The 14,326-nt window shown below is 41.3% G+C and overlaps 1 protein-coding gene across 1 annotated transcript; it reads left to right on the top strand.

Moving 5' to 3' along the window:
* Positions 1 to 2,228: 2,228 nt before the first annotated feature.
* LOC142825344 (maestro heat-like repeat-containing protein family member 2A) lies at positions 2,229 to 13,967 on the top strand. Its single transcript, XM_075917301.2, has 7 exons — positions 2,229 to 2,365; positions 5,277 to 5,419; positions 8,752 to 8,874; positions 9,708 to 9,870; positions 10,371 to 10,469; positions 11,972 to 12,123; positions 13,183 to 13,967. Exons 1-7 carry the CDS (start codon positions 2,326 to 2,328, stop codon positions 13,345 to 13,347), a joined length of 885 nt encoding a protein of 294 aa, XP_075773416.2. The 5' UTR covers positions 2,229 to 2,325; the 3' UTR covers positions 13,348 to 13,967.
* The last annotated feature ends 359 nt before the right edge of the window (positions 13,968 to 14,326 follow it).

The following is a 14,326-nucleotide window of genomic DNA, read 5'->3' as shown; positions in this document are numbered from 1 at the left end:
CAGTACCTCAATACAAATAATCACATGCTGATCTACAGAAATATTTTTCTGCCTTGGACATCCCCACTAGCTTGAGAGATCCAGATGGATCAGTTACTGAAAATGGAAGCAGGTGAACTTGACAGCTTCAGTTTCAGTCCCCTTGTTTCCTGCACTGAGTGTTTTTTCTGCTCTTTACACTAAATGGTAAGCATGTCCACATAATAGTGTGATGAAGATGGATGGATGGGAGGTTTTGACTTCCTCAGTCATGGCATACTGTTGCAGGAAGGTGGTTTGCTGGGAAGAGATGGGGTGGATCTGACCACAAAAGGGAAGGACATCTTAATGCAGTGACTCACCAATCTTATTAGAAGGGCTTTAAACTAAGTTGAGTAGGGGCAGGTGACAAAAGGCAACTAGGTTCAAAAGGTATCTTTAATAGAGGACTAGTTCTTTGAGGAGAATCAGATATAGAAAATTAGAGTAGAATTACAGGAGCAACAAGAGGGAAATCCCTGGGGGGAATTTGATCAATACCTTAGATCAGTGTTTCTCAAAGTGCTCCGTGAAACCACTTTGAGAAAGTTGCTAACTGGCTGCGCCGGTGTGTTTATTTACCAGCACTGAGGCCACGGAGCCTTGCAGGTCCCTTTGGCTCTGGTTAGCCAGTCATAGCAAAAGGAACTGTGGCTGCTGTTTCCCATGGCTCCCTTTGGCTGCAAACAGCAAATCGGATCCAATGGGAGCCACGAGGCTTTGTGGCTGCGGCACCAGTAAATAAACACACCAGTGTAGCCAGTTAGCAGTTTTCTCAAAGTGGTTTCATGGACCATTTTGAGTATCACTGCTTTAGACGTCTACTCACAAATTCAAGGAATAACAGGACTAAGCAGTTAGAATTGGGAGTACTAATAGACAAGTCATAACTGAGCTTAAGTGGCATCTCAGATACTTGATGGGATAAATCTCATAACTGCAGTATTGGCATAGAGGGGTACATCTTGTTCAGGAAGAGCATGTAGGAATAAAAGGGAGGTGGTGTTGTATTGTACACTTGTTCTGAGTTCCAGAAAGAGGCAAGAGGCAGACCGGTTGAAAGTCTCTGGGTAAAGACGAAGTGGGGAAAACACATCCAAACCAGGAGGAGGAGGGAGATGAGGCATTTCTAGAACAAATAAAACAAATATCCAGAACACAGGCCCTTATAGTAATGAGGAACTTTACCTACCTAGACATCAGTGGGAAAAGTAATATGATAAAACACAAAATATCCAATAAGTTCTTGGAATGTCATGGGGACAATGCTTTGTTTCAGAAACTGAAGGAAGTAACCCAGGGCATAGGCATTTAAGAATTGAGTCTGACCAACAGGGAGGAGATGGTTGTGAACCTGTAGGTAGAGGCCTATTTGGGAGAAAGTGATTATGAATAAGGCTGTGAATCATTCATGGAGGTCACAGAAATCATGAAACAAAACCAGGACTATGTAGCACTTTAAAGACTAACAAGATGGTTTATTAGGTGATGAGCTTCCGTGGGCCAGACCCACTTCCTCAGATCAAATAGTGGAAGAAAATTGACACAACCATATATACCAAAGGATACAATCAAAAAAATGTACACATATGAAAAGGACAAATCAAATTTTATGTGTTCATTTTTTTTATTGTATCCTTTGGTATATATGGTTGTGCCAATTTTCTTCCACTATTTGATCTGTGGAAGTGGGTCTGGCCCACGAAAGCTCATCACCTAATAAACCATCTTGTTAGTCTTTAAAGTTCTACATAGTCCTTTTTTTGTTTCAGCTACACGAGACTAACACGGCTACATTTCTATCACAGAAATCATGGATTCTGTGACTTTCTGGGACCTTTGTGACTTCCACAGTAGTTGGTGTGGTACATCTCAGGGCATCCCTGGGGCCAGATGCTGTGCTGGAGCAATGGTTGGAGAGCAGTCAGGGTACCCTGGGCTGTTCACCCACCTGGAGTGGAAGTAGTAGTGGCACCCTAGCCTGCTCTCAGAGCAGTGGAGTCTGCTGGAGTGCTGCCTTTCCCCAGCACCTAAAATTTATTTAGGGCAATTTTTAGTAAAAGTCATAGACAGGTGACAGGTCATCTTAACCATAGTTCTCTCCAGCACAGTGACAGAGTCCCTGTGTGCCTACCTGGTCATCAACAGTTTATGGAATTTGCTTTGGTCACAAGGATGTCACAATAGTGCTTGTGTAAGTTTAACTGGAAGTTCTGGTTGACAGACTGAGAGGCCATCTATCTCTCAGTACTGGAGCTAGTTGGAGGGAGAAAGGATTGAGAGAAGGTGTTGAGGAAAGACTAAACCATGAATACATTTGTGAGTGAACAGGAGGTAATTGATAGAGGTAAGGGTCACTATTGTATTTTTTATATCCAACCTGTATCCACACATACACATTCAAGAGCATGGGTGCATAGAAACGTGTAATATTCTCCATTTATATGACCAGATCATTAGCTGCTGTAAATCCAGTGAGCCTCTACTGACTTCCCTTTTAATTGACTTGAGTTGAAGGACTGGCCTACAGCCTCTGAACCTGGAAACTTTCCTGACAACCTGAGTCACTATTGGATGTTATGGGGAAGGTCTTCTTTCCTTTCTCCAGTTGTTTTATGTTTAATATGGGTCCTTATTTTATGACTTCTGCATCCTTGGAGCCAAAATCTAGAGGTGCAAAGCATCAGAGATGGGAGAAATTAGAAGAGAAAACACAGAAGGACTTCTCTTCTAGCTGACTGTGTCTAGACTACAAAGTTCTATCACTTTTCTTCTGAAAGAGGCTTTTCTGACAGTTGGCCCGTCTACAGTGGGCCAAATGTCAGAAAAAAAGCCTCTTTCAGAACATCCCTTCTTCCTCGTAGAACAAGGTTTACAGAGATGCTGAAAAAACATGTCTGCTTTTCCAATATTTTTTTGGAAAAGCAGACGCATTCCTTGGACGTGGCAGAGCTTTTCTGGGATATCTCTGGTATCCTGGAAAAACTCTGCAGTCTAGATGTACCTGCTGTCTACTTAAGATATTAAGTGGATAGCTAGCATATTAAATGGAGGATAACAAAGCGTTTCTTAGCTCTTAATCCTACACCATTACTATTGCAACTGTATGGGCAATGTAAGTTACAGTTCTGATTCCATCTGCATCTGGGTGTTGGAATCGAAGGGTAAGGATGGGTAATCGCCTAATCTTGAGCAATCTTTCATGGGAAGGGTAAATTCTGATCAATTCCTCCTCCATGCCTTGGAATGCTGTTACAATGGAGACAGATAAATATGGCATTTCAGATTTCTTGTTAAATATTAAGTCTCCAGGAGAATTTTTGCTGAGAGACACATGGGAGATAAAATCCTGATTTTATTAATACATCAACTATTTCACAGTTTCAGAGAGTTTAAGGCTGGTAGGTCATTAGATCATGTACTTTAATCTTCTGTATGTCACAAACCATTACGTTTCACCTAGCAACCCTATGCTGAAACCAAAACTTGTCTTGGACTAAAAATTGTCACTCTTGAAGGGTATGTCAACACAGCAGTGTTAATTTGGAATAACTGATGTTATTGCAAAATAACATAGTCCGCATCTACACAGCAAGCCATTATTTCAACATAATGTCAAATAATGTCAAGCTGGAGAACTTCTTTCTCCGACTCCTATAACCCGCATTTTATGGGGAGTAAGGGAAGTAGGAGGAAGAGTGCTCTTTCCCCGACTTCCTGCTGTGTAGACAGCGCCAAAAGCCGAAATAAACTATTTCAACTTAAACTGCACAATTGATAGCTCAAGTTGTGTAGCTTATTTCTGCTTTAGCCCTGCTGTGTAGATGTGCCCAAGGCCTAGGAGACTAAGATGCTGTGTGCTGCAGACAGAGGATAGGAGAAACTGAAATGCTACCAATGCCTGAGGCCTTTGCAATGGTAGAGAAATGATTAGGTCAGAAAAGCCCTGATGATCCTGGTGGTTGATCAGTGCCCCATACTCCTGAAGAAGACAAATTCCCAACCTCCCAAACAATAATCCCTGCTAGTCTGACCCAGGGAAAATTCCTCCCCACCCTCAAATCTGGAGATCAATTGCATCCTGACCAATGTTCTCTCCAATTCTACGTGTAGAATACATTTTAGGTGCATTGAGGCATGTACGGATGTGTACAACCATTAGAAACACATGTCTGCCACCCAAGTGCTCAGTTTACAGGTAACACTGATCCTGACTATGTGAGCAAGACTTACCAAGACTTAATCTCTGAGGCTTCACATAAAGGTATGGGGCAATCACCCTACCCATGGAAAACACCTAGCTAGATAATTTCATGGAGGTTAGGTCCATAAAAGGCTATTGGCCAGGGGATAAAATGGTGTCCCTGGCCTCTGTTTGTCAGAGGCTGGAGAGGGATGGCAGGAGATAAATCGCTTGATCATTGTCTTCGGTCCACCCTCTCTGGGGCACCTGGTGCTGGCCACTGTCGGCAGACAGGATACTGGGCTAGATGGACCTTTGGTCTGACCCAGTACGGCCGTTCTTATGTTCTTATGTTGTGCATTGGGGGAAAATCTTTTAGGGTCTCTAGAGGCAACTGGACAAATACCTAGTCCGTGTGTCTTCTCTGCAAGTATTTAAATTATCATAAAATAAAACTGAAGCCTTTTTTCAAAACAGAGTGCATAAAGTTTGACTTCTAAATTCATACAGTGGGGTCTTTGAAAAGTGGCTTGATTTTCTAGAGATACTGAACCCCTAGAAGATTTTTGCACCATCCATAGGTAATTCTGGGTGCTCAGCACTTTTGGAAATGACACCCTGACTAAGCAAAACACTTCAGCATGCATGTGTTTAACTTTAGATTTATTTGTTGGCATAGAGTTAGGCATGTGATTAAGTTGCTGAATCAGGATGTAGGCGTGTTAATATGGATTTAGGAGTTTTAGTTTAGGCACCCAGTTTTAAAAATCTTGGCTATAAATTATTCTGTGTGCTATCAAAATGCCTAAATTAATAGTAAAGGTGGAAAAGATTAGTTTATGTGGGGATCTTATTTAAAAGGAGCAGCTTTTCCTTATTATAATCCGTCCCCCCACAATAGCTCTGCAAACAGACATGGTCACCATGAGGGAAGAAAAGGATTTGCATGATTCCCAGGTCCACTTATCACCATGTCTGGTCTCCTACAGAGTCTTTACTAGATAGTGAATTAAAGACACAAGCACTGAATCCCAACATCAATGATAACCAGCAGAATCCTTTCCTTTAATTTCAGCTGTTTACAGCAAGGTTGTTCTCCTCCTGGACCATATGGACGATCAAGATAAGGCCTCTATTGCCCTTGAGATTGTCAAGATAGCTGAGACCAAACTGGCTGTCGTTGTGACTGTTCTGCTAGAAAAACTTCAGCAGGATGAGGTAAGGCAGTTTCATCAAATCACATCTGTTTTCCATGTTTCCACTCCAAATTCTGTTTGACTTCATGGAAGTAATTCAATACAGAACTTGGCTCAGCCCACCTTCAGTGTAATCAGTATTTACCCTTCTGTCTTCATGCAAAACTCATCCTGCAAAATTCTGTTACAGATCAGGATGATATAATAAAGAGACACTCAGAGGAGCACTGTCCTTTTGTACACACTGGAGTACATTGGCTGTATATTATAAAAGTGCACTGTAGGGGTATCTATAATCTCTTATAGCAGTATTTTGTCCTCCTTTAGCATCTTCATCCAAAAACCTCAAAGCACTTACCTACTTACTCATGAATTAGGTTTTACAGCACCTTTGGGAGAGTGATAAACATCCCCATTTACTGATGGGCTGTGTCATGGGGAATTAAATAACTTGCTCAACACCACATAGTGAGTTAGTAGAAGAATGGTGAATAAAACCCATGTGAACTGACTCTCTGCTCTAAACCCAAGACAACACTTCTTAATTATAATGACATATGATTGGGATATAGCTTTGAAGGGTTCTTAAATAATCCAAACCCCTTTTTCCTTTATTAATACTCGCATCCAGCAAAGTCCATTTCTCTATTAAGGGTCAACACAGAAGGCATTTTAGTTTCAAGTACCAGGAAGCCAAGACAAGCAGTTCATTTCTGGCTCGCTTGAATAGTGTGGGGTTCTTGTATTCATAAGTTATCAATTATGATTTTCAATTAAAAATCCTCCTTACATTTAAAAATGAATGGAAAGAGGCAGAGCCTCTCCCCACTAGAGCAGTAATAATAGCAGTTTGCAGCAGCATCCTTTAAAAGCACAACCACTGGAATGTGTAGCCAACCATTGGCTTTGAACATTCCAAAGTGCTTTATGACCTTAGCAGGCAGTTCACACCTTCAGCTGCCTGAATTCAGAGTTATAGACTCACAGGAGACAGATGCGAAAGGCTTGTTGGATCATCCAATTTCCCAGCAGTGCCTTTTTCATTTTTTTGGGCCAAACCAATTTTAACAGCTCCTAGTGACTGGGTTTCCACCACTTTCCAATGAAGACTATGTAATAACCTGATAGATGTCTTATAGCTGGGGCATTTTTCCTGATGTTAAAGTCTAAATTTTATGTCTCTGATACTGCCCCCTGCTGTGCAATGTACGTGCTGCAGGGTAAGAAACACTGACTCCTAAGCATCCTCACTCCACAGTGCATGCTATGCAGCAAGGAGGTGGTGGCTGGCTGGAGTAGGCAGTCACGGTTGTGCTGACTCTGTGGAGGAGAGCTGACCTGATCTGAGCCCAGGGGAGTCCAGTTGTTTTCCCACTGTGATGTGATACGATTTATTTTAGATCCAAGAGAAACCAGGACACTCCAGGGATACTTAACCACTTTCTTATTTATTGCAAGCTTTAAGCAGTTATGACAGTTGTTTAAGTTTTACAAGCCTTAAAAACAATTACTACACAATTTAAACCTTAAATGCCATACATTCTAAAGCAATAATATAGTGCAAAGCAATGCAAAAGCAATTAATAAAAGAGCTACTATAATACAATAATAAAGACTAGTTCACTTACACTTCACCCGTATGCTACCTACAGTAGCAGGCAGGAGGTCAGGGTTCATTTTCTTCCCATGCATTGGAACACCATGCACTGGATCACCGGTGTGTAGGGCCTATTTACTTCTAGTTACATCGAGCAGTACCTGTGGGTCAATCCTGCTCATTCCCTCCCACTGATTGTTCTTACTAAGCCCATTTTATAGCAAAGCGAGACTTGGTTGTTCTAATAATATTTACCAATTGATTACATATTGTGTAGGATATGTAACATGCCCAATACCCTATCTGGAGTACATCCTGTCACTCAGGATGTTGCTGCTATGTGCATAGTTGACAGTTGTATGGCTGCATCTGTAATTTGTGGTTATCAGAAACAGAAGTACCTGTACAAGATTGCTTGCCATGTGTTCTTGACATAGTCTCACGTACCATGCTTCATCTGCATTGTTATGCAAAACATTCCTTCCTCTCACAGCTTCTCCCATGACCTTGCCTGCATGCTTATGTGCACCAGACTTGAGACAGGCCTGGGTTTTGCTTGTTAGAGATCCGCACGTGTCAAAGGGAGACGTGGCCATTTATTGTCAAGGCAGGCTCCCCTACACCCACCCAACCTCACCCTGATGCATGAGGTCAGATCCCATAGAGGTTGCAGGTCTCTATTTAAAAGTCAGTTCTGCTGGCCTCCCTGCACTTTTTAAAATTTTCTCCTGAATTACTTCCAAGCTGTTGATCTTTTCTGGGGAATGTGGTGCCAAAAAAGTGAAATAAGCCAGAAGCAGTCACACCTCAGATGAACAATGAGAAACTGTTGTCTTCCTGCTTTATGACAAGATTCCTGTATGTAACAAACCCAACCCAGATGGCTGACTTTTTTTTTCACTGTCACTCCAGGTCACTTGTTGTTTCCCACTTTTCTCCCTCTCATTATGTCAGTTATATTGACCCCCTCTCTAGGTGCGCTAGTTTGCAGTTCTCTGAAATCAGTCTTGTTCTGCTCAGGTTTCTAATTTCTCTGTGCCCCTCTTGATTATTTCTCTGTCACAACTCATACCTTCAACTCCTCCATATTTAGTATCATCTGTGAATTTGAACTTTGATGGACCCCATAAAAGAGACCTTCAAGTGTGCTACTGTCAATGTAGAGGTAACTCCTGAGCTAATTTTCCCTAAAAGCTGCAGAAGATTTACTGCAGGAGTTGGGTATTTTATAATTGTATTTACAAATTCTGTCTGGAGTGGATAAAAAAAGGCATGATGCTAATAATAACAAGAACAACAATAACAACAACAATAATAATAACAACAACAACAATAATAATAATAATAAACGAAATTAGATAAGGGGGCAGTGCAGGGCCCTTCTTCTGATTAAAAAATTTGTAAATTGCTCAGCTTCTTCTGAAATGCTGCTAGCTGGGGTGATTGTGGAGGGCATAGCAAGTTTTATACAAATGAAGACTAGGGGTTACTTGAGTGAGTATGCAGGCTGTGGAATCAGTGTGGTCTAGTGGAGAGGACTCCAGATAGTGAATCAGAAGACCTGAATTATTTTCCTGGCTATTGATCTGCTCTTTTAGCCTGGGCTAGTTGTTTCATGTTTAGATTGTAAACTCTTTTGGGCAGAAGCTTATTAGCGTAAGTGTTACTATATTGCGTTACTATATTAGCTTATAGCATTACTATATTGTCATCAAGGAAACATTTTCCCCAATTGTTCTTTTATGTTTTGTCCCCAGAAAAACAGAGTAGACATTTACTGTATCCTGGAGAAAGTATTACAGCAGGATGCCCAGGTCCTAGAGAGAAGGCTACTGAGCAAAATAATAACACTTGCCTCAAACCACATGAGAGAGACTCAGGTAAGTTAGATTAACGGAAGTGTTGGAGCATAAGCTTTTGTGGTCAAAGACCCACTTCACTGCTTTTGCAGATTCAGACTAACACGGCTACCCCTCTGATACTCAGGTAAGTTAGTTTTCCCTATATGCTAATGACAGGAATGAAAGCATTAAAACACTAATTAAAACATTTTTTGTAAACTATATACTGAAACTCCAGGATTAATGACTGCTAGGGGCCCACAGATCCCCACACCGTCCTCCAGAAATCCCAGGTCCTAAGCAGCATGTGACTAGTTTCATCTTGTTCAAGTTACACATGTGCTTAAGTGCTTTGTAAGGTCAGGATATTGTGACATATATCAGATGCAGAGAGGCCTACCGTTTCTTAACAAGCAAGTATTTTGTGAAGTCTACTAGGGATTTCATTATTGATACTGATTTTGTGTGGAAGGTGCTCTGATACTATGGTGTTAAGCAGCAGGATGAAACCTTTAAACAGAATCTGAGCTGTTTCCAAAAGAAGCAGTATTTGGATTTAGGGGATAGTTTATTCAGGAAAATTCTCTGAATATCTTGAAGCTGCCCACCTCCTCTGAGGGAAAAATATCATGTCACTATGATAGCCAATCATCCACCACAAATAGCTAATAGCGAATAGTCTAAGCAGCTTGCAAACAACTGAAAGGCTGACAAGTGTTTAGCCAAACGATTCAATGATTATTTATGACTCATGATTCTGTTCTCAGAAAGTTGGGTGGAAAACAGAAATAAGAACTTGATTCATTTGAGCAGCATTGGCTGGTGTAGTTGGCTTTAATCACTTCAGTCTCTCTCTTTTTGTATTTTTTAAGGAAGCAACAAATGAACTAAAAGTGGCAGCGAGCAACACATTAGTGGCTCTGGCACGCTGCTATTTCAATGAGGTGATGTATGAGCTTCAATGTCATCTGAAACCACTGAAGCTGTCTGACGTGTTCACTTTGATTACGCTGGACAACCTATCATCAGCCTATCGTATGTCAACTTCCATCTTTTGTTTCAAAGTTATTGTCTTCCATTTAAGGAGAGAGGTTCACGCTCTGTACAGCTACACAGAGTGCTATTTGGGGGGCATGAGATGAACTGCTGTGGCTGGTTCCAGTTGCTAGACCATGAGCTATCCACACCAAGGTGCAAGCTCTTATGCCCCATTTGAAGTTCTTAAAGGACAGGATTGAGGAAAATCAGGTCTAGTGGAGCTCTTCTCCATTCCATTTCTCATCCCTCCCCAGTGCTCTCTCTCCTACTCTGGGAGAGGATTGGGCATCTGGCACAGCTGCACATTGGTGGAGAATGCTCCTCCTCAGGGTAAATCCCCCACTGATTTTTTACTTCTGCCTTATCATTTGTGTACGCAGCACAAAATGACCTAGGAGCCCATAGCATCCGACCCAGCGGTGTTTCTAAATGCGATAGTAAGAAGGCAGATAACAGTCAATTGACTGTCTTCCTTTTCTTCTGGTCCTTCTTTTCAGCACTCAAGTGCATTCCTTTTGAGGGAATGACCCTGTACAGCATGAGCTCCATGCGGATGTTAGTCGGCGAGAGCAGGCTGAGGCAACCATTTTGTGGTGGTAAGTGCCAGCACTTATTGTAGATGTCCAAAATGGATATTTAGGGGCCTTGGTACAGAGTTAAGTGACTGATCGTTTACAAACAGGCTCTGAACTGGATTGTACCAGGGGCTGAGTCCTCATGCTCCTGTGGCACTCAGTGGAGTTGAGAGTGCTCCTTACTTTGCTGGAGGTGCTGAGCATTTGTAAGTTCAGGCCCTTTATGACTTGTGGATATTTTAAAAATAAACAAAAGCTGATGCTGCCCATGTGCCAGGAAATTCCTGGGGGAGAATGTGCAGGCAACAGACTGAATTACATTTAAAAATGTCCCGTTTTCCACCCCTCCACCCATTCCTCCTCTTTAGTTTCTTAATTATCATCTCCTTTCACCCTCTTTCTCTGTCCTCTGGTCTTCTCCACTTCTCTCTTCCTTTGCTTTTTAGTTGATGCTCAAGTAAGGCCACGTCTACACTATGCAGAAGATCAATGCTGCTGCAGTTGATCACCAGGGTCCAAATTAGCAGGTCTAGTGAAGACCCACTAATTCGAACTGAGTGGGTGCTCCCGTTGGCACCGGTAGTCCTGCTTCTCATGAGGAATAACACTCCTGTCAACCTTCCACTGTGTGGACAGTCTGAAAACACGATTTAAGATACGTCAACTCCAGCTGCATAATTAACATAGCTGGAGTTGCGTACCTTAAGTCAACTTTCCCCTTTAGTGTAGATCAGGCCTAAGGGATTAATCCTGCACCTTTGAGATAAATGGGAATTTTGCCATCAGCTTCATAGAACATAGGATTGAGCCTTAATTTTCCTTTCAAGGGCAGCGGGTGCATCTAATTTTAGGGCAAAATGCTGTCAAATCTCAGTATAGCTAATAGGAGTTAGGGGCACTGAACATCTTTCAGACAAACTGTAACCCAATAGGAAATCATACAGTTTTAGGGCTAAATAAGCAATAACTGCAGAGGACATGAATCATTCAGAAAACAGCTGGTCAAAATATTTTGTTTTTTTATTACATTTTTCATATTTTTTTCCAAGTTGATGGAATATTAAACTGAAAAAATGTCAATGACAGTTTTAATCAGGATGTGTTCAGTGTTTTTGTACAGCTAAAAAGGTGGCTGAAATTTGTTGATTTTTGAAACATGTGAATGATCTTTGTAATTTGAAATTTTGAAAAAAACAAGAGTAAACACTTTTAATTTAATTTAAACTACCTTTACAATCAGCTCTAATTAAGAGGTAACAAGGGAGAAAAAAATATGTTTTCAAATGATGGGAATTAAAAAGAGATGGAGAGAGACAAAAGAGAAGAAAGCCTTTTGAGAAACAAGAAACGGAAAGGAGGGAAGAGAAATAATTCAAAACTGTTATTGGATTTCATCAGCTGTTCCTGAATTGGGCATGGAATTGTAATAAACTACAAGCCTGGGTGTCTTCACTGATAAAACAACGTATCCTTATTACTATTGCATCCTTTTCATATTGCCTGTCTTTTTTCCTTCCATGCAGTTCTGGAAAAATGGTCAAGGGCAGTAAATCTATATTTTAGGAACTGGGAAAGGTGGCCATTTCCCAAAATGGGTAAATCTCAATTCTGTGATGAAATTCTTCCCCTCTATCGTCATGTGACAAGCAAATGGACCACATGTGAAGATTTGGAGGTGAGAATTGTAGGCTTTCTAAACCTTTATGAGAAATTATATTGTTAAATTCTCTGTGTATGGCACTCTTTGTGATGATGGAGTTCAATGGCAGGTTCTTTGGGATAGAACGGAGTATGATGTAAAACATTTAAAAAAGATTATAATGTCACAATCTCATGGAAATTCTGTCTGTACATAGTGTACATAGATTCCAGTTTTGTCACCTGACATGCAGATGAATATAGGAGAATGGGCTAAATTCATTCCTGGCAGATGTCTATTCAGTTCCATAGTGATAGAAATGTAGCCGTGTTAGTCTGGGGTAGTTGAAGCAAAATGCAGGACAATGTAGCACTTTAAAGACTAACAAGATGGTTTATTAGATGATGAGCTTTCGTGGGCCAGACCCACTTCCAGTAGAGTTACAGCAGGAATGAGTTGGTTTAGTGTGCATACTAATCTGGGGAAATATCCCACTTGGGAAAGTTGTGAGGTGCAGTAGAATATAATTCTGAAACCAACACCATAGCTGTCTCTAGACTGGAAAAACTTGCCAGCTGTCTACACTGGCTGCTTGAATTTCCGGAAAAGCACTGACGATCTCATGTAAGATCGTCAATGCTTTTCCGGAAATACTATGCTGCTCCCGTTCAGGCAAAAGTCCTTTTCCGAAAGACTTTTGCGCAAAAGGGCCAGTGTAGACAGCACAGTAGTGTTTTCTGCAAAAAAGCCCCGATCGCGAAAATGGCAATTGGGACTTTTTTGCGGAAAAGCGTGTCTAGATTGGCCACGGACGCTTTTCCGCAAAAAGTGCTTTTGCGGAAAAGCATCCTGCCAATCTAGACGTGCTTTTCCGAAAATGCTTTTAACGGAAAACTTTTCCGTTAAAAGCATTTTCGGAAAATCATGCCAGTGTAGACGAAGCCCATGAGTCTTAACTCTTTACCAGGAAATATTGAGATAGGGCTGTTTCAACAGTGGAAAAGGGAAATTGCACTCGTCAGAAGTAGAAAAGATGGGCCCATTGCATGATATTGAATGAATTTGTAGGAACATAAATTCTGTGTCTCTATGTAGGTCAAGCAGGCCATTATCAAAGCCCTTGGTACTATGATGAGCCTCCTCCTGCATAAAGAAGATCATCAAGATAAGGTGTTCGAACAGATCCCATGGCTCCTTGAGCAATATAAAGAGGATGTTAATGTTTTTCATGTCACCAAGGTGAGATACTTATTAAAATAACTATCAATGTGTGCGCATAGGTGAACTGCACTAGCTGCTACCAGTGGCGTTTCCTGGTCTACATAGTGACTTGTTAGATAATAGATAAACACGCAAGTCTTGATTTTATAGACATGGTGACCCAGGTGACAAGTTTTGTAGGTAAAAGCCTCTCATGAAAAGTATCTTCTGTTTCTGGAGATGATAAGGAGGTAAGAAACAAAACACCTGTTCCCTCCCCCCGCCCCCCCATAAGATACTCCCTCCTTGTGATTTACTGGTACATCCTATCAACTCTGTGTCTCTCTTTTAGATTATAAATAAACTCCTCAGAGCAGGGGCTGCTGTGTGTTGTCTCTGGGCAGTATTAAATAAACTGCCAGTAGCTGAAAATTAATACTAAGAAGGCCTGAAGTGCATTGCTTTAGATTATATAACTAGATAGATATAAAATCACCGTCTAGTTCATCTACCGTTGTGTACAGGGCTGTTGTAGCTGTGTTGGTTCAAGGATATTAGAGGGACAAGGTGGGTGAGATAATATAATTAAAGATATTATTTCACCCACCTTGTCTCTCTTATTTCATCTACCCTCAGTATCACATGACCAAGGTAACTCTTGTCTGCTGATAGTGAGAGGATGGATTGAGGGCAGTTGGCTTCAGTAGTATGATTGAGCATGCTCAGTCTATGTGAGCTGGCTCAGTACAAGCCAAGCAGCAAATCCAGGGCCACAACCCTGCTGCCCTTCCCCCCTCCCCACTTCCTCCATGGTTTACTCCCAATCTATGTTGGCTTTCTGGTCCAGAATATGTGGTTGCTTTTGGGATTGGAATGCCCATGATTTTGAGGGAATCAATGTCTCATGGACTTGACTAAAAGTATCAGAGGACTACACAAGAGCCTAACTGTAGTAAAATATGTAGATTTCATCAGAGATATCCTGGAAGCTTCAAGCAGCAAAGAAGAAAAGTGTGTAGGTACCGGAAGGAGTTAGACT

This window comes from Pelodiscus sinensis, chromosome 1, assembly GCF_052426305.1.
Source record: "Pelodiscus sinensis isolate ZL-2025 chromosome 1, ASM5242630v1, whole genome shotgun sequence".
Taxonomy (NCBI): Eukaryota; Metazoa; Chordata; order Testudines; family Trionychidae; genus Pelodiscus; species Pelodiscus sinensis.
This window is presented reverse-complemented; position numbering and strand designations above follow the sequence as displayed.

Bases quoted from the DNA above. Each gene is read 5' to 3' on its own strand.
- LOC142825344 (XM_075917301.2), top strand. From the start codon at position 2,326: ATGAATACATTTGTGAGTGAACAGGAGGTAATTGATAGAG. The intron at 8,875-9,707 runs GTAAGTTAGATT...GTATTTTTTAAG, and splicing joins ACCACATGAGAGAGACTCAG to GAAGCAACAAATGAACTAAA. The intron at 12,124-13,182 runs GTGAGAATTGTA...GTCTCTATGTAG, and splicing joins CCACATGTGAAGATTTGGAG to GTCAAGCAGGCCATTATCAA.